At 41.8% G+C, this 20971-nt stretch overlaps 1 protein-coding gene across 1 annotated transcript in view; it reads right to left on the bottom strand.

Moving 5' to 3' along the window:
• Window positions 1–16416: 16416 nt before the first annotated feature.
• LOC107589924 (junctophilin-1-like) overlaps window positions 16417–20971 on the bottom strand; it is a 59949-nt gene continuing 55394 nt past the window's right edge. Inside the window, exons 4-6 of the mRNA XM_016278499.1 lie at window positions 19658–20367; window positions 19480–19576; window positions 16417–17758 (exon numbers count right to left, since the gene is read on the bottom strand). Of these exons, the coding sequence (XP_016133985.1) occupies window positions 19496–19576; window positions 19658–20367 (791 nt within the window). The 3' untranslated portion in view covers window positions 16417–17758; window positions 19480–19495. The remainder of the gene's footprint in view (window positions 17759–19479; window positions 19577–19657; window positions 20368–20971) is intronic.

The following is a 20971-nucleotide window of genomic DNA, read 5'->3' as shown; positions in this document are numbered from 1 at the left end:
TATATTTTAAAATGTAATTTATTCCTGTGATTTCAAAGCTGATTTTTTAGCATCAGTCACATGGATCCTTTAGAAATCATTCTAATATTCTGATTTGCTGCTCAAAATGTGTTGTTGAAAACAGCTGCGTATAATTTTTTCAAGTTTCTTTGATGAATAGAAAGTTCAGAAGAACAGCATTTATCTGAAATAGAAATCTTTTGTGACATTATAAATGTCTTTATCATCATTTTGATCAATTTAAAGCATCCTAAATAAATAAAACCATTCATTTCTATAATCCTCCCCTCCCCCCCCAAAAATAATACTGACTCCAAGCTTTTGAATGGTATAGTGTATAATGTTACAAAAGCTTATCTTTTGTGACATTATAAATGTCTTTATCATCATTTTGATCAATTTAAAGCATCCTAAATAAATAAAACCATTCATTTCTATAATCCTCCCCTCCCCCCCCAAATATAAATTTTAAAAAGAGCTTTTGAATGGTATAGTGTATAATGTTACAAAAGCTTTTTATTTCAGATCAGTGCTGATCTTTGGATCTTTTTATTCATCAAATAATCCTGAACAAATGTACTCAACTGTTTTAAATATTGATAATAATGATGATGATGATAATAATAATAAATGTTTCTTGAACAGCAAATCAGCATATAAGAATGATTTCTGAAGGATCATGTGACACTGAAGACTGGAGTAATGATGCTGAAAATGTAGCTTTGAGCACATAAATAAATTACAGTTTAAAATATAATCAGAAAGCAGTTATTTTAAATAGTAAAAATATTTCACAATATTACTGCTTTTGCTGTATTTCGGATCAAATAAATGCACTGTAAATATTTAAAAAACATAAAAAATAGCAACCAGTCAAAGTAAAACACGACAGGGAAGGTCATGAAGTTTACAAGCTCACGTGCAAGGCTGAAACAAAAGAGAGCTGGTATGGTAGAGGGATGCACAAGCTATTTATTTCAGTCTGAGACTTCAGCTTGAGTGTGGAGAGAAGGCTTTTATGAGGAAATATTAGGAGAGGTGAAATATGACGCTGTGTACTCGCTTTAAAGTGCAAGTAGCCTTTCTCCAGCTTTCTTCTCCCCAACATAAGGCCTTTTCTATTTCTATTATTTCTATTATTTTATATTGATATCCCTGAGAAAATGACTAGATATTTGCTTTTGATAGACCAACTCTCTTCTTTGTTTTTGTATTTTTATAGTAATGAAAGGAACCTATTGTTCAAGGTTGGCAGGATACAATTAAAGTGACATTATTTCAGAGGAACCTTCAGATGGGAACCGCGTGACAGAGGGAGACAGGTGTATTTTTCACATCAAAACTATTGGAGGCCTTGTAATTTTTGCTAATAAAAGCTTTAGTTTATCTGCTTACAATCCCACATGAATTCATTCACATTCAAGTTCTCACAGTCTCACAAACCCCCCTTTCTCTGTTTCCAAACAATCAGTGACCTTCTTGTCATCTATTACACTTACACAGGTGATCAAATGAAGCCACATGGCGCTGTTGCTTTGAAAGTTCTCACATTTGACTCTCACAGCAGCTGCTTTACGCTATTTTGGTTTGGCTTTGGCAGAGCCTGTGACTATAGCCCCTTTACACACACACAGAGAGAGATATCTGGTTTAAATCATCTCCAATGAGTAATAAACTAATCTAAAACACATCTGCACTGTGTATCTTTAAGAGAGCATAATTAAATCTGCATAAAATAATGAAGTCCTCTGCATAAATGATAATATAATGTCAGAGTCAGGTACACAATACAAGTTATATTTTGTTCTGGATAAAGATTTAAAATACTTTTTTTACTTAACATATTTAGAGGACTTTTGAAGCATGTTAACAAGTTCTGTTAAAGGACATTTATGTAGTTTTGTGTATTTTTGCGACTTTGGAGCCCCCTACAGTTAAGTGAATGGAATTTACTGTCGTAAATATATCACTGTCGTAATTACAGCAGATAACTCATAGATATGAATGGGATAACTGGCCAAAGCCACTAGAAGGCAAGCCTGCAACCTTTGACCAAAAAGCATAACAGCTAATGCTAACAGAAAGGAGACGGAGGCCTTTTTTTTTTAATGGATGTCAACAGAGGAGAGGCTTCACTAATCTAAATAAACAGCTTTTTAGAGGAAACAGCTCATCATTTAATGAATTGACAGCTAATCTTCAACCTGTTTTACACTAAACGATACTTTTGGATTGAACTATTTTTAGAGTTTACACTGAAAAAATGCTGAGTTGTGAGATGGCGCCGACGATGATGGCTGCCTCCGTGGCGTGCTCCGCAGTTGTTTTTATGTTTTTGTTAGTTTGTCCTGTCTTTAGTTATATCCCTGCAATCAGTTTCACCAGAGACGAATTGCTGGACATTCGGCAGTACACACCACCCGATATTTCACCGGTTTTCAAATATTCTGATGTTTTGCTGGACATTGTAGTCGGGGGAGCAGCGGCGCTGTTCAGACGCTTCAGGATGCGCAGACGGGGGAAGCGAGCCGGCGCGCTCGTGAAGCTCAGGCAGCGCGGATTCAGGACGCCGTTGCCTAGCATCCATCTGGCGAACCTCCGCTCTCTACTCAACAAAACGGACAAACTCCTTCTGCTCTCCCGGACAAATAAGGATTTTTCAAACTCTGCTGCTCTGTGTTTCACGGAAACCTGGCTGAAAGGCGCCATTCCGGACAGCGCGTTGAGTCTCCTGGGGTTTCAGCTGTTCAGAGCGGATCGCGACGCAGAATCAACGGGGAAATCACACGGCGGCGGGACATGCTTTTGCATCAATGAGAGGTGGTGTACAGATGTAACTGTGTTAAAGAAGATGTGCTGTTCAGATCTAGAATTGCTCTTCATTAACTGTAAGCCTTTCTACTCGCCGCGGGAGTTTTGCTCATTCATTCTCGTCAGTGTTTACATTCCTCCGCAAGCACACGTGAGCTCCGCTTTACAGAAACTTGCTGATCAGATCACAGAGACAGAACAACAACACCCGGACTCTGTTTTAATCATTAATTTAATAAAGCCAATCTCTCCCGATTGGGTGCAGTCTGCCAAAATACAGACTGCACATCACATGTCCCACCAGAGACAGTAATATACTGGATCACGGTTACACCACAATAAAGAATGCATATCACTCTGTTCCACGGGCCCCTTTAGGACTCTCTGATCACTGTTTGGTTCATCTTATACCGACCTACAGGCAGAAACTGAAATCAGCTAAACCTGTATTAAGGTTTGGCGGCATGAACTCATGCCTTGGCGGCATGAACTCAGAATCTTCCGACTGAACTACCAGCACAGCAGATCTAAGCAGTGAACACGGCCGCGTACGCAATGTCTCGTTCCTGTCTCTCAGGGAACCGAGGTTATGAAAGTAACCAGAGACGTTCCCTTTCGAAGACATATAGGCAGTATGCATATATATATATAAGCAAGTAATGCAAAGTATAATAATGCAGACACTGGATGTGAGCGGCGCAGCCGGGCACAACGATAACAGTATACACACTCAGCTAGCAGCCGTAGCCGGTACTAGTGCATAAATATAAGAGGTCATAAACAAGCTGGTGCACACCGCGAGTACAGAGACGAACTGCCATCTTGTGCCTTGCTAACCCTTAAGCAGTAATACAGCGAATACGAAAACACTATGTGTCACAAGCTCGCTCCAGCGGCACCAAGTGAGAACCGCTCTCTGGGTACGGTGGTTTCCCCACCTCTGAATTCCAACTATACGACTTAGTCAAAACCATATAGAGTCAAGCGGCTAGAACCCACATGTGGAAGCACGGGTCGAGCACTACCATATAACCCATGCTTCGTCCGATTGCCTGGGCCGTCTTATTCGTGGCTTTTAAGGTGAAGTCTGTCACCGCGTGCAGATCTTTAAATGCCTCAGGATCCGTCTCCCCCTCGTCCAGGGATTTCAGGAGTTGTGCCTGAAAAACCTGCAGCACTGCCATCGTATGACACCAGAGGTGGGTCGAAGACTCTCTTCAACAAAGTGCACCAGGGGGGCAAGTGCGTCATGCGCGATCGCTCCCATGCGGCAGTCCCACCAGTAGCTCGCTGACGCTGCCGGGATGCAGGATGCAGTACTCGTGGGTGTCCGGAGCCTCAGTGGGTCCCGAACACAGCGTGCAATAGCTTGACATGCTGGAACGCCAAGAGGGAAATCCGTCTTCTCCACAGCTGTCTTAAAGTAGGATACTTGAAAGAGGAAGATTCTGAGTTCATGCCGCCAAGGCGGCGCATTATATAGTGGCGAGGATCCGCCCCTTTTTCGACATCTTGGCTGACTTTGGCCAGTATGAAGTGCAACGTCACTGGCGTTGTGCAATAAGATTTCAGGTATGTTAAGAAAGGAAGGGAGTCCCCATTGCGTCAGATTCCTGACGCAATGTCGAAGTGAACCATCTTCGAAAGTAAACTGTAAAGATAATGATAAAGATATAGTTCTGAAGCAATGTTTGAAGTGAACCGTCTTCGAAAGCAAACTGTAAAGATAGTGATAAAGATATAGTTTTAAAAATCTCAATATTAAAGAATAGCAGAGTCCACACCACAGCTATAACGAATAAAGGCACAGAGAAATTATATCATTGGAATCACTGACTACGTTTACATAGACATCAGTAATCTAATTATTTACCTTATTCTGAATAAGACAATATTATGATTAAGGCGTTTACATGAGTTGCTTTTAGAATATTCCTTTCATGTTCCTGTTTTACATGTTATAGAACATAGATCGATTAATGGCACACGACATTGTCACCACGCGACGCCATCTGATGTCCCCTCCAGAATTTCACATATAAACATATAGTTTGTCTTCGTTGTGATGCCATATACAGTTTTGGGTGTTTCATTTTTAATTTACTGAAAGCTTCAAGTGCAGTTAATTATATGTCATGCTATACGTGCAAACAGACAACGGAGCCATTGAAGCCATGCTCTTTTGTTTGCGTTGACCACTGGTGCAAACAGACAACGGTGTTGTTGAAGCCATGCTCTTTTGTTTGCCGTCAAATGGTTGACCACTGCCGTGTGTGTGTAACCTGTCGCAAAATGCGGCGAAAAGTCCTACACGACGATAATGGTGTGATTAAGGTGTGTACATGTCAGAAAAATGTTTTTCAGCTAATGAACGATAAAAACTTTGACAGCCAATCAGAGTCAATCCTGCTATAACAAGCTTGAGAATTTAAAGCAGCAGACGAGCGTACGCTTACAGACGATATCATCCGCTGGTGTGGATGCCGGGCACAACGATAACAGTATACACACTCAGCTAGCAGCCGTAGCCGGTACTAGTGCATAAATATAAGAGGTCATAAACAAGCTGGTGCACACCGCGAGTACAGAGACGAACTGCCATCTTGTGCCTTGCTAACCCTTAAGCAGTAATACAGCGAATACGAAAACACTATGTGTCACAAGCTCGCTCCAGCGGCACCAAGTGAGAACCGCTCTCTGGGTACGGTGGTTTCCCCACCTCTGAATTCCAACTATACGACTTAGTCAAAACCATATAGAGTCAAGCGGCTAGAACCCACATGTGGAAGCACGGGTCGAGCACTACCATATAACCCATGCTTCGTCCGATTGCCTGGGCCGTCTTATTCGTGGCTTTTAAGGTGAAGTCTGTCACCGCGTGCAGATCTTTAAATGCCTCAGGATCCGTCTCCCCCTCGTCCAGGGATTTCAGGAGTTGTGCCTGAAAAACCTGCAGCACTGCCATCGTATGACACCAGAGGTGGGTCGAAGACTCTCTTCAACAAAGTGCACCAGGGGGGCAAGTGCGTCATGCGCGATCGCTCCCATGCGGCAGTCCCACCAGTAGCTCGCTGACGCTGCCGGGATGCAGGATGCAGTACTCGTGGGTGTCCGGAGCCTCAGTGGGTCCCGAACACAGCGTGCAATAGCTTGACATGCTGGAACGCCAAGAGGGAAATCCGTCTTCTCCACAGCTGTCTTAAAGTAGGATACTTGAAAGAGGAAGATTCTGAGTTCATGCCGCCAAGGCGGCGCATTATATAGTGGCGAGGATCCGCCCCTTTTTCGACATCTTGGCTGACTTTGGCCAGTATGAAGTGCAACGTCACTGGCGTTGTGCAATAAGATTTCAGGTATGTTAAGAAAGGAAGGGAGTCCCCATTGCGTCAGATTCCTGACGCAATGTCGAAGTGAACCATCTTCGAAAGTAAACTGTAAAGATAATGATAAAGATATAGTTCTGAAGCAATGTTTGAAGTGAACCGTCTTCGAAAGCAAACTGTAAAGATAGTGATAAAGATATAGTTTTAAAAATCTCAATATTAAAGAATAGCAGAGTCCACACCACAGCTATAACGAATAAAGGCACAGAGAAATTATATCATTGGAATCACTGACTACGTTTACATAGACATCAGTAATCTAATTATTTACCTTATTCTGAATAAGACAATATTATGATTAAGGCGTTTACATGAGTTGCTTTTAGAATATTCCTTTCATGTTCCTGTTTTACATGTTATAGAACATAGATCGATTAATGGCACACGACATTGTCACCACGCGACGCCATCTGATGTCCCCTCCAGAATTTCACATATAAACATATAGTTTGTCTTCGTTGTGATGCCATATACAGTTTTGGGTGTTTCATTTTTAATTTACTGAAAGCTTCAAGTGCAGTTAATTATATGTCATGCTATACGTGCAAACAGACAACGGAGCCATGCTCTTTTGTTTGCCGTCAAATGGTTGACCACTGCCGTGTGTGTGTAACCTGTCGCAAAATGCGGCGAAAAGTCCTACACGACGATAATGGTGTGATTAAGGTGTGTACATGTCAGAAAAATGTTTTTCAGCTAATGAACGATAAAAACTTTGACAGCCAATCAGAGTCAATCCTGCTATAACAAGCTTGAGAATTTAAAGCAGCAGACGAGCGTACGCTTACAGACGATATCATCCGCTGGTGTGGATGCTAATATTCATATCTTTATAGTTATCTTTAAAGTTATCGTTCTTGGTGTGAACAGGGCTTTACAGACAATCTCTGAACTGGCTGTAGGCAATGCATTTGTTGCTGCCATAAAGCAATCTGCCCTTTTAGCAGAATTTTGTCGCCAAACTTTAAAAACTCCTAAAACAGGCATGGGATAGAAACAGAAGCCATTCATCTTATTAGAAATCAGTGTGCTGTCAGAAGGGATTTGAAACTGATATTGCAAGGTAAAAAAAAAAACTTTTTGTGCGTATGACATTGCAAGATGACATGTTGCGCAATAGTTTTAGTAAATTAGTGTGACAGAAATAGTTCATGTATTTGATAATATGATACAAGGTCAATAAATCATATGAGGAAATGTTTACATGCAGCTGTTGTGACTTACCCAAGAAAAATAAATAAATTGATGAATCATATTGGAAATAAAGAAGCAGTTGAATATTTTGATGCATTGCAATGGGTGATGTTCAGAGGTATATATACAGTATATGTGACCCTGGACCACAAAATCAGTCACCATCCTTTCCATTGATGTGTGGTTTGTTAGGCTAAGACAATATTTGGCCGATATATAACTATTTGAGTATCTGGAATCTGAGGGTGCCACATTTAAAGTTATCCAAATTCCATTCTTAAAGGGGTCCTATTATGTTCTTTTACAAAGTCTTGATTTTGTTTTGGGGGTGTACCAGAACATTGCTCATGCTTGGTGGTTCGAAAAACGCATTATTTTTCACATAATTTACATTATTAAAATACCTTTCTCCCCAGCCTGCCACCAACGGCTCAATTAGTTCCGGCTTTGATGAAGGTCCGCCTTCCAAAAAACAAAATGTGTTGTGATTGGTTAGCTGTCCCAGTGCGTTGTGATTGGCGAACAGCTTAGATGGTGTTTCAGTACTGCCACGCCCCTTGCTCCGTCTTTCAACAAAAGCTTTTGGCGAATCCGGCACTACTCACTCGTGTTAAGCTGTCCTCAGTAAAATGCGCAGCACACAATAGCAAATTGGGGTTATAATGCTCAGGGACAGAGTTAAAAAATAAATTGCAACCACTGTTTCCTGACATCATCCGCTTTCGGAAGCCCAAACAAAGACGTTTGGGCACGGAGGTGAAAAAAAAACAGCGTTTCAGGCGGTCGCTCACCGGACGAGAGGTATGCAGAGCGGGGGTACACGAGGACTGGAAATGAGAACCGCTGTTCTAGACATGCCAGAAATTTGACGCTACAGCACAGCAGCTCTTCTTCTTGGTTTTCTCTGATGCACTAACTCTGCAGCAGCACTTCTTCGTCGTCGTCTTGTCGGATGCACTCACTCAAAGCCCAGAAAACAAACGCTGTAGTCCAAATGAGCCGTTCGTTGTAGTTCTTGAAAAGGGATTTTTAAAAACGAAATATCTCCCTTTGGAGTGGACTTTGAGATTTGTAACTTTCTAGATCTTTTTAATGCCCAAACATGCACACTACACACTGACTAAAATTAAAAAAGTGAAAAAGCATAATAGGACCCCTTTAACAATGCATATTACTAATCCAAAATTATGTTTTGATATTTTTACGGACCATTTTTTCCCCAGGACTGTACATTTTTTTTACATAATTTGCATATACAGTATATACAGTGGGGAAAAAAAGTATTTAGTCAGCCACCAATTGTGCAAGTTCTCCCACTTAAAAAGATGAGAGAGGCCTGTAATTTTCATCATAGGTATACCTCAACTATGAGAGACAAAATGAGAAAAAAAATCCAGAAAATCACATTGTAGGATTTTTAAAGAATTTATTTGCAAATTATGGTCGAAAATAAGTATTTGGTCAATAACAAAATTTCATCTCAATACTTTGTTATAATATACCCTTTGTTGGCAATGACAGACGTCAAACGTTTTCTGTAAGTCTTCACAAGGTTTTCACACACGGTTGCTGGTATTTTGGCCCATTCCTCAAGAGCAGTAATGTTTTGGTGTGTGTGTGTGTGTGTGTGTGTGTTTAGGACTTAAATAAATTAAGGACAGTAGGTTTCAGATACAGTATAAAAGAAAAGCAACGTCATATCTAATTTATCATCACACTGCTCTGAGGCTATAAAGCCACATCCGAGCTCCTGTAACAGTTCTGTCACTTCTCATTTCACATGTGTGCATATCTAAAGAAACCAGTGACCCAGGGACTTGAGCTCTCAAGTCTCTTATCCTTATGTATCAACAGTAAACCAAAGGTTAAGCCATAATTAATTTGTAATAAACTGATGATTCACCCATGTATCCCTTTACTATTAATGTCATATGTAACCATTTTATTGAAAGTTTGTTTTGATGACAAATAATGTAAATATACTGTAAAGGCAGTGTTAGAAAACACTCTCTGTCTTTTGATGCCGTACCCCTCCTTTCTCACTCTTTCTCTCTCCTTCTCTGAATCACCCCTCCTCTATCTGTTCTCTCTTTCTCTTGTATGGTGTTTGAATGTCTCTTACTCAATATTCAAGGTAAAGGAGTTTGTGCTGATTTATAAGGGGGGTTCAGCCTCTGTCGCCAGGAAGTCTATTCCTTATATGGATATGTTTTTCTGTATATGTGGCAATTTTATACAAAACACATGTTCTTGGGAAAAACATCCTGTATGGGTATGTCCCCCTATCCTCATTGGTTAAGAGGGTGAAAACTCCCCTCGACATGCCTATATAAGATCTGTATTTCTGTGAATAAATTGAAGTATTGAGAATACATGGACTGTGTGTTTTCTTACTTCCCGGCCGTATTTACACTTGGAGAGACTGAGAAGATTTCACGGTGGCAAAGAGATATCGAGGGACCAAATTGTTATTTATTAACAGGCAGGGGCCCAAAATATAGGCAATACAATATAAAACCACGGTGAGCAATTCCCTGTTTTAATTAACAGTGGCTTATGGCAAATTCCTAAAATTAATTAGACCAAATCACATCCAATAGGCATTACAAAATAAAGACAAAAATGCTAGTGTCTGAGATCCATACATTACAATTTCTTCGGCCTAATTGGGTTTGTAAACTAAGCTGACTGTGGAATGCTGTTTATTATATGAAACAATCTAGATATACGTATTTTACATTCTGACAACTGTTTATGTCAGGAAAGCAGAGCCCAGGTTTGTTTAGACTACCAGTATGTGAGTCAATTGCCAAGTACGCTACACTCAGACGTTGGTTTTCTTAGAGTGCTTACAACTAAGGGCACAAGGGTGATTCACTACATATAATACATTTTAATGTCTACTAAGTGGAAACCAGTTATTCAGATGGTGCTAAGCTAAACACAGAAATATAATTTTGCTTATATTAACGTCTTAGCGACATCAACAGCGATATCCCTTCACTGTTTACTAGTCTTGATCCAATTTCAGCAACACTTTACATTCACTTTTTAGAAGCTGGTAAAGCTTTGGCTTCTGAAGACGTTTAAGATTACACATGTGAAACTGATTCTTTAGTGTGGAGCACAGTGCTCATGCTATGCCTGTCTACATTTAGTCATGCAAAAGTGAAACGCTGAAAGTATTTTAAACGGTCAGAGGGTACAGAGCAACATGCTCTTTATTATAACTATACTGTACTTCTGCCTAGTGCAAAATAACCCAACAGAAGTGAATAAATGTGTATTAATATAGTGTTATGCGGTATCATATTGGCTATCGGTGGATTTTTAGAGATTTTTAATTGAACTGATATTGGTTGATATTGGATATTTAATTGTTTATGCTCATTTTCTCTATTTTTACATGTTAATATTTAAAACAAACAATAAAAACAATAGTTTAAGAAAAATCTTTAGATCGATCAAAATAAATATCAGTTCCCTTTAAGTCGGTCACTCTTGACGTCACGTCGGTGACCGACGAATTGGGATCTCGCTTAGCGAGACCAATCTACTTCGAGTGTAAACTAAATGAGCCAATGCACATTGGCATGTGATTATTCCATCCAGCTGCCGCTGATCACAGCGTGAGTATAAGTAGGCAGCTGGTGCAGAGCATATTCAGCTTTTCGCTTTGGAGCCAAGCGATCACATCATTCTGCTCCTGACTACTCTACTGAGAGAAGAAGACTGAACGAGTTCAGCGCACTCTTTGAGAGCTATTCGTGTTGGCGGTACGGAGCTTCAGCGGTGGTGGTTTCCCGTGTCGAGTGGGTTGCACACATCAGGCTGCACTACCCCTTGTTTGTGTTGCAGGCGGCCATCTCCCCTGTGCGCTTCAGCATGCTGAAAGAGCTTTTTCCCTAAAAGCATTCACAGGTGCGTCTTTTTAAAGATGACGTTGAGTGGCGGAGCTCACTGGAGAGGAAGATTCGGCTGCGCTGCTGTCCTCCGGGACTGTAGCAATGCCTGAATCGGATTCGGGCCACCGTGAGGGTAGGGGTTGAGTGGAGACCTCCACCGTGTCCCAAGCCCTCAAGGTTGGACGATTGGTTCTTCAAGGTGGTCCGCGCTGGTTTCTCAATGCCCCGCCCCGGTGCTATTCTTCCTGTAGGTGCATGAGGGGCTTACCAAGTTGTGGATGGCACCTTTTTCTGCCGGAAACCGACCTGCTAACTCCTCACCACTCTCGACAGTGGTGCAGCTAGGGGGTATACGGGGGTCCCCCCAGTGGAGCGGTCGGTCGCAATGCAGTTGTGTACTGACACCGCCTCCACCCGGCAGGGCGAACCATGCCTTTCCTCCCGGGTCTGTAGGTACTCGTCTGGTCTGTCCAGCGATGCTTATATGGCCTGTGGAGAAGCTGCCTCCGCCTTACATGCTTTGGCGTTACTGCAGGTTCTTCAGGCTAAAGCATTGATATGCTCAGGACGAGCATATCAGTATGAGGTCCTGCCCTCCGGGCTGTCCCTGTCACCCCGTGTCTTCACGCAAGTTACGGAGGCAGCCCTTGTTCCCCTGAGAGGCAAACAGGGCATTTGCATTCTCAACTACCTCAATGACTGGCTCGTACTAGCTCAGTCTCAGAATCAGTTATGTGCACACAGGGACTTGGTGCTTTCGCACCTCAGCTGGTTGGGCCTTCAGGTCAACTGGAAAAACTCTCCTTGGAGAGGATCTCTTTTCTCGGTATGGAGTTGGATTCGGTCGCGCACGCCTCATGCAAGGATGTGCTCAGTCGGTGTTGAACTGCCTGAATATGTTCAAGGGCAGGACGGCAGTCCCACTGAAACAGTTTCAGAGGCTCCTGGGGCATATAGCAGCTACAGTGGCAGTCACGCCGCTGGGGCTGCTTCATATGAGACCGCTTTAACACTGGCTCCATGGCCGAGTCCCGAGGTGGGCGTGGCTACGCGGCACTCGCCAAATCCGAGTCACTCCGGCCTGCCGCCAAACCTTCACCCCGTGGTCAGACCTTGCATTTCTCTGGGCAGGAGTGCCCTGGAAAATCAGTTATGTGCACACAGGGACTTGGTGCTTTCGCACCTCAGCTGGTTGGGCCTTCAGGTCAACTGGAAAAACTCTCCTTGGAGAGGATCTCTTTTCTCGGTATGGAGTTGGATTCGGTCGCGCACGCCTCATGCAAGGATGTGCTCAGTCGGTGTTGAACTGCCTGAATATGTTCAAGGGCAGGACGGCAGTCCCACTGAAACAGTTTCAGAGGCTCCTGGGGCATATAGCAGCTACAGTGGCAGTCACGCCGCTGGGGCTGCTTCATATGAGACCGCTTTAACACTGGCTCCATGGCCGAGTCCCGAGGTGGGCGTGGCTACGCGGCACTCGCCAAATCCGAGTCACTCCGGCCTGCCGCCAAACCTTCACCCCGTGGTCAGACCTTGCATTTCTCTGGGCAGGAGTGCCCTGGAACAGGTCTCCAGGCATGCTGTGGTTCACACGGATGCCTCTACCACTGGCTGGGGGGACCACTTTTGACAGGCTTGCAGTGTTGGGGGTTTGGACGGGCCCCCAACTTCTCTGGCACATCAATTGCCTAGAGTTGCTGGCTGTATGCCTGTCCTTGATTCATCTCAAAGGACGCTTACGAGGCAAGCACGTACTGGTCCGTATGGACAACACTGCGACCGTTGCATACATCAAAAGACAAGGTGGTCTACGCTCCCGTCACATGTCGCAACTCGCCCACCACCTCCTCCTCTGGAGTCAGAAGCATTTGAGGTCGCTTCGTGCCCTTCACATTCCTGGTCTGCACAACCGGGCAGCCGACGAGCTATCATAAGCTGCACTCCAGGGAGAGTGGAGACTCCATCTCCAGACAGTCCAGCTTATTTGGAGTCGTTTTGGAGTCACTCAGGTAGACCTGTTTGCCTCTCCAGAAACCTCTCACTGCCAGTTGTTCTACTCCCTGACCAGAGGGAACACTCGGCACGGACGCACTGACACACAGCTGGCCACGGGCCCTTCGCAAGTATGCGTTTTCCCCAGTGAGCCTTCTTGCACAGACACTGTGCAAGATCAGGGAGGAAGAGGGGCAGGTCCTACTCGTGGCACCTTACTGCCCCACTTGGACTTGGTTCCCGGAACTGATGCTCCTTGTGACAGCCCCTACTTGGCAGATTCCTCTGAGGAAGGATCTACTGACTCTGAGACGGGGCACCCTGTGGCACCCGCGTCCAGACCTCTGGAAACTTCATGTCTGGTCCCTGGACAGGACGCGGAGGTACTAGGTGACCTACCCCATGAGGTATCTGACACCTTCACTTCGGCGAGAGCACCGTCTACGAGACACGCTTATGCCTTGAAGTGGAACCTGTTCGTCGAATGGTGTTCTTCTCACCGAGAAGACCCCCGGAAATGTCCGATCAGAGTCGTGCTGTCCTTTCTGCAGCAGGGGTTGGAGCGAAGGCTGTCTCCCTCCACCCTTAAAGTCTACGTGGCTGCGATTGCTGCCAACCATGACCCCATGTAAGGGAAGTTGGTGGGGAAGCATGACCTGATCATCAGGTTCGTTGGGGGGGCGAGAAGGCTAAATCCTCCACGGCCCCCCTTTATACTCTCTTGGGACCTGTCTCTAGTGTTCAGAGCACTACAGCAGGGCCCATTTGAGCCTTTGCAGACAGTCGAGACAGACAGACCTAAGCCCACTGCATAGTGGATGCCATCACCCTGGCTTATCAGGAACAGGGTTGCCCTGCCCGTTCAGGTTGCGAGCTCACTCTACTAGAAGTGTTGCATCCTCCTGGGCACTGGCTCGTGGCGCCTCGCAGGCAGATATTTGTAAAGCTGCGGGCTGGGCGACCCCCAACACGTTCGCTAGATTCTATAACCTTCGTGTGGAGGCGGTATTCTCCAGTGTTATCACCTCAAATGGGTAGAAGCACTGAGAGGCCCCGGCTTCGGGTTTTGGCTTGATAAAACCACTCCAGAGAGTCCATATCGTAGACCCTGTCGAGCTCCTCCGTCTCCTTGGCAGCCAGACGTGGCAGAGCATACGGCGCCAGGCCCTCACTTGATGAATCCGTGAGAACCGGTAGAGGGCTGGGTTCCATATGTAGAAACCTAAGTGGATCCATTCTGTGTAAAATCCACGGTATAGCCTCAGAGCCTGTGTTTCCCCGGCAGACTTTCTGCTATGTTCAAAGAGGGTTACAATCACCTCTAATCTTCCATATGCTCCTAGACGGTTGTTCATATGTGTAAGTGCTTCCGAAACCTCCTTCGGGAAGGATGGGCTTCCGTAATGTTCCGGTTCCAAGTGGAACGGGCACATTTTCCCAGTGTTATCCAGTCTTACTGCGTGGGTAGTGCCATAGCAGCAGTAACTGGTCTTCTTCTGGTAAGCCCCGGCCTATACCAAACAGAAGGGGCGCAGGTGGCTTCCACAGGACACTGGAAGGGGCAGTATCCGTGGCACTTTGGTAGGGATCCCAATTCGTCGGTCACCGACGTGACGTCGAGAGTGACTGACTGAAAGGGAACGTCTTGGTTAAGTATGTAACCCTCGTTCCCTGAGGGAGGGAACAGAGACGTCACGTCCCGTCGCCACGTCTGCTGTACCACCGCTGAACGGCCGGGTGACCGGCTCGGCTCCTCAGCGAAAACTTGAATATGCGCTGCACCAGCTGCCTACTTATACTCAAGCTGTGATCAGTGGCAGCTGGATGCAATAATCGAATGCCAATGTGCATTGGCTCGTTTAGTTTACACTCAAAGTAGATTGGTCTATCTAAGTGAGATCCCAATTCGTCGGTCACCAACGTGACGTCTCCGTTCCCTCCTTCAGGTAACGAGGGTTACATATGTAACCGAGACGTTTTTCTTACTGTATATTATACCGAATAGTGATACCTAAATTCACTTTTAGCATTTAAAACGATTGATTGTTTTGAGTGTTAGTATTTTATTTTAATTGTATTTTTTGACAGAATTGCATAGAATTTAAATATCATCCATGTATCATTAAAAAAGTTTATCTTATCGAATCTAATCGAATCAGTTTTTCGTACATAACATTAAAATAATTGTAAGTATCGGCCAGAATTTCCCAACTAAATAAAGGAAAAACACAATTTGTCGACACAATTTGATTCACTGATTCAGAATCAGTAACCAGTCCTTTAACACTGTACTAGAAGTTAAATTTAGCACAATAAAAAAAGAAATAATGGAGAAATCAGACTTACAAGGCATAACATTTTATTATGCAGATAAATACCATAACTTTTCAAATTACAGAAATACGTGGGGCTAACCCATGGGCTTGAAATGAAACCGAGATGATTTTTGCATTCAAGGATTCAAAAAGAATTCCTGCATCCTCAGCATTTCAAATCACACTGAATCATATATAGGCTTAGAGTCTTAATTCTGATGTGTGAGATGCAATGCTTGATATAAAGGAGCTATACTGCTTTTGACAAAATACAATTGTGCATTTCTATAGAAAAATATCTTAGAATTCATTGTAATGGCTGTGCTCTGTAAAAATGCTTATAAATAGAATAAACCTTATATAGTATATAAATGTTTTTTGATTGTGCAACATTTGTTTTTAGAAAAATAACACCATGTCCTGCCCTGTTAGCATAAGAGCTCACAACTCTCCTTCAGAAAATATATAAAAAGAGCCCGTACACATTGCACTGCATTGTTGCACAGAACTGAAATCCAACCAAATGAAACACATTCTTCAAGAGTAAAGTTTTATGCCTTAAACATATTTTACCTTAGTTGTTTTGAATCAAATATACAGGCGTTAATGCATTTAAAGACCCCATGCAAACAAAACCTAAAAGCAAATGAGGGTTTGAAGAGAAATGAGTTTTCCAAGCCCTTGTACACTCACCAAACACTAGAAACGATATCTAGAATGCTATATATAATAAATAAACCTTCTGAAGAGGGAATCTGCACATAAATATAAGAATAACAAATAAAAGTACAATTTCAGGATGTACCAAAAAACTAATTTTACAATATAGTGGCACATTTAAAATTAATTCCCAATGACTCTGTCAGTCAGAATTTGCATACTACAGATTTAAGACAAAGAATTCATTTCATATGAGGCATTTATTTCCTTTTCTGTTGTTTGAGGTAAACTGAAGTACTGTTAAAGACTCTTAAAGGCAAAGTCTACTTCCTCTAGCGCCACCCGATTGTGGCACTACCTGACTTTTGATATCCAAAGCATCCAAGGTCACAAACATGCAAGCATGCCCTCAACATTGTCTTTTTTTTCTTTTTCCAAAACATCTCACCTGCTGTCACATGTCAAACCTGACATCTGAAGCACAATAACTCTTGCACAACATTGCATGCACGATGGCATAGGCTTAATTTACATAACACGACAAACAGTCAATTCCCAGAATTCAATTTTTTTTTTTAAACGCACTTTATAAGACTTTTTTGATTGGTTTTGCAATGATCTAAATGGACATGTTCAACAAAGAGTGGGAAACCACAGATCTTGAATCGTACCTGTAACTCTAAACCTTTCTTATTTTTCCATCTCTTAAATATTGGGACAGAATTACAATGCCCCTATTTGGTGAACAATTAAACTATGTATGTGTTAAAATAAATCATATTGCACATTTTTTATAAATAATATAATATTTTCCCTTGTCTGGTTTAGAAATACTCCGAAAAAAGTGGGAGTGATTTTGCTTCGCATTAAATTCAAACATGATTTTCAATGAGGTTAACAAACATAAAACAAGAAACGAAACGTGAGGAGTACAGTAGGGAGCATCGATTCAAGAGCTTCCGAGAAGAACGTAGGAGATGCTAGAAGAAACTGCAGTGGGTCGGTAAAGGGTGTAAGACGGATGAGTGACGCTGGTGTGCGCGTTCGGTTTCCTCGGGCCAGGCCGCTGCAGCAAAGCCCCCTGAACGCATTCCTCTGGCACTGCGAGCACATCTCCCAGTTACACGTCAGATGGTAAATGAGTAAGGCAGCTGCTCTTGCCCATCACGCAAAAGTGCATCATCAAACATTTCCAGTTAAGTCTCTGCCAGAGACCTATGGAGTGGCTGATATTAAGGCTTTCCGTCAGCAGATAGGAGTCACGTTACACTGCATTCTCTTCTTCCGTTTCCATTTTAATGGTCATTTTTCCCCTCAAAATATTTTGTTCTCTTTTGCCAGAGCCACATGATATTAGACCACATCATTCTCAGGGATGATGCTCTGGGTTTCAAACTCCCATACGTTGATTCTTCAGCTCCCTCTGCCCTCTGGAGACTGCCTGGTACCATTTGGATTTCAGAAAGGTCAATGACACTGTGTGGGTCACCATCCAACACTAAAAGAATAATGGAAGACGGGGTTAAAAGTTGCAGTACATCCATAACAAATGCTGTACTGTAGATAGCAGGTGTTTTGGATGTTGGCTTCAAACAAAACTGTAAAAAACGATTTTAAAGGTCGAACGATCTATGGAATGTAGAAATAGACAAACAATTAAGGTCAACTTATAGGTAATTTATTATAAATTATAAATGTTAAGGTTTGTGGTGAGGGGTCAGCTAACAGGTTGCTGAGCTTGCTCAGTTTGATCACTGTTGATGCAAGTTTGTGTTTTTGGAGACTCGTTATGACAAATATTTGTTATTCAGAATTAATAGATGTTTTAGCTCTGTGAAGTGATTATATTTCGTTGTAAAAGTTAAAAATACATATATAAACTTTTCAGTGTCTAGAACTTGATACAACTATTTTTTTGTGAAATATATTCTCTAGTCACCATTGGTAATAATAATAATTCATGTTTAAAAAGTGAAAATAAAGAACTATATAATGAAGGTAGAACTTGGGACTTTTGGTACAAGGTTAAAGTCATCAAAGTTTTATTTTATATGTATATACATTATTTAATTTCTGTAGGTAAAATCAACCCTTTCTGAATTTGTTTTTTTGCTTAATTTTATTATATTACTATTATAATTTTGCTGAAAAGCATATAATAGGCTGTTTGACAGCAGGTTCTGATAGCTTACCCCATACAATGTGATGACATGCCTCGCTATTACATGGGATGAATGGTCTAAATTTTGACCAAAGGCAATATTACATGCATTGATAAAGCAATGGCAGAATGCATCGCAATGCACTTAGTGTAAAATGTCATCAAAAATCCACACAGAGATTATTAAAGAAGTTGTTGAGTATATTTGTCAATACTCAAACAATTCCACCTAAAAACACATTATTCCATCCAATAATTAATTATTGATTTGTTTAGTGAATTTTAATTATATGTTTTATGTAATTTTATCTTGGTTGAATATCCTGTTTCACTCAGAAATATGTCAAATTATGGAGTTGAAATATGTTGCCAATAACAATTCAATATTGATTTTAACATATTTTAACTGTACCACCATTCAAAAGTTTGGGGTCGGTAAGTCTCTTAAGCACAGCAAGGCTGGATTTTTTAAATAAAAAATACAGTAAAAACAGTAATATTGTGAAATATTATAATTTAAAATTACTGTTTTCTATTTTAATATAATTTTTTAAAATTTATTTCTGTGATGGCAAGGCTGAATTTTCAGCATCATTACTCCAGTCTTCAGTGTCACATGATCCTTCAGAAATCATTCCAATATGCTGATTTGATGCTCAAGAATCATTTCCTATTATTATCAGTGTTGTGCTAATTAATATTTTTGTGGAAACCGTGATACATGTTTTTCAGGACTCTTTGATGAATAGTAAATTCAAATCTTTTGTAACATTACAAATGTATACATTGTCATTTAACATTAAAATGATAAAAAACTGACGTCAAACCTTTGAATGGTATACTAAAAAAATTGGTGTGGAAACAATTTTCACTCAAAAAATGCTTGTAAATTTCACAAACAATTACAAAGAAACAGGAAATAACAGGTTGAATTAAACTTGATATTCTGAAGTAGAAAAACTGAAATAGTATTTTCTTATAAAATCTATGCCAATAATCTTTGTGTCATTTACAAATTTGGAAAATCAAGTATAATGTACAAAGATAAAAAAGTTTACCTGAGATGGTAGTGTTTCATGTAAGGAAATGGACAAAAATGATTGCCAATCCAATATTCAAAAGCATCACCATGGCAACCAAAACTGAGTTAGGACCCTGGGTAAAAAGACACATGGTGTAACAATTCCAGCAACAATCCATAAAACACCCATCTGTAAGTATAAACAAGACACTTACAGATTCTTCCGCTACAGTTTCATCGGCCATATCTATGCTGGCTTTCTTGGTTTCAGCTAAGCTCTTTGGTTTGGTAGACTCTTGTTTCCTGATCTTGGGCTCTGGTTTGGGAGTTGTCGTCCTGACCATTTTGGGTGGTGGAGGCATCCTGGCCAGGCTAGACTGCGTCATCTCAGGCTCTTCATCTTCTGGTTCTTCTGGTGGAGGCAACTGCACCACCGGCTTCACGTAGTAACCGTGATAAGCAGCATGTAGCTGCCCATTACCTGTGCTGGCAGGTTTGGGCAGGGGTTCAGGGGCCTTGGGGGGCTTTGGTGGGGGGATGTCCTGTAGCTTGATGGCCGGTACAGGAGGAGGGGCAGATACTTTGGTGATCTCTGCCACAATGGAGGCTCTCTCTTCTTTGCTTATCTTGCGAGCTACACTACTACTGTCCTTGCTTATCTTTCGGGCTACGCTGCTGTTGTCCTTGCTTATCTTGCGGCTGGCGCTGGGGTTGGGTGCTTGGCTCTGTTGAGGGGAGTGAGGTGGTGACGGGGTTGGGCTCTGGGCAGGAGAGTGGCTTGGAGTCGTGCCGCGCCGATAGAAAGGGCTGCCAGAAGGCTTCACCTTTTCCTTCTCCTTCTCCTTCTCCTTCTTCTCCTCTTTAGGTGCTTCCTCCTTGATCTCCTCCACCGGCTCACTGAACTTTTGTTTGATGTAGTCAAGTCCTGAAAGGGAGGCATTAAATGTTGGACAAAGTCAGGGAAATTGCAATACAGGTCAATACAAGTAAACCAGCAATTTGAAATAATTTATGGCATAATTACAGAAAACAAATTTTGACTGGTCACCAAACTTCAGACACATTTAAGTTATAGGTCAACATGGCCAAGGATTTAATGAGGAAAAAAAAAATAACTTAAATGATTTTAGCAAATGGCTGCAATATAACAAAGAGTGAAAAATTTAAGGGGGTCTGAATACTTTCCGTACCCACTGTATATCATAAAACAATGTTCTATCAAAAGTATATAATTATAATTTTTTTAGTTTATATTTTTATATTAAGTATTTTTTAGAAGGTACAACAAACATTGTAGCCATATCCAAGGTCATCGGGGAGCTAGATTAAAAGATCAAAAGATCTTTTGTTTGTTTATAAAACACAATTTATATATAAATATAAAATAATATACAGTAAATATAATAAATATATACAGGTGCATATCAATAAATTAGAATGTCATGGAAAAGTTAATTTATTTCAGTAATTCAACTCAAATTGTGAAACTCGTGTATTAAATAAATTCAATGCACACAGACTGAAGTAGT

Source organism: Sinocyclocheilus grahami, unplaced genomic scaffold (assembly GCF_001515645.1).
Source record: "Sinocyclocheilus grahami isolate Dianchi unplaced genomic scaffold, SAMN03320097.WGS_v1.1 scaffold122.1, whole genome shotgun sequence".
NCBI lineage: Eukaryota > Metazoa > Chordata > Actinopteri > Cypriniformes > Cyprinidae > Sinocyclocheilus > Sinocyclocheilus grahami.
This window is presented reverse-complemented; position numbering and strand designations above follow the sequence as displayed.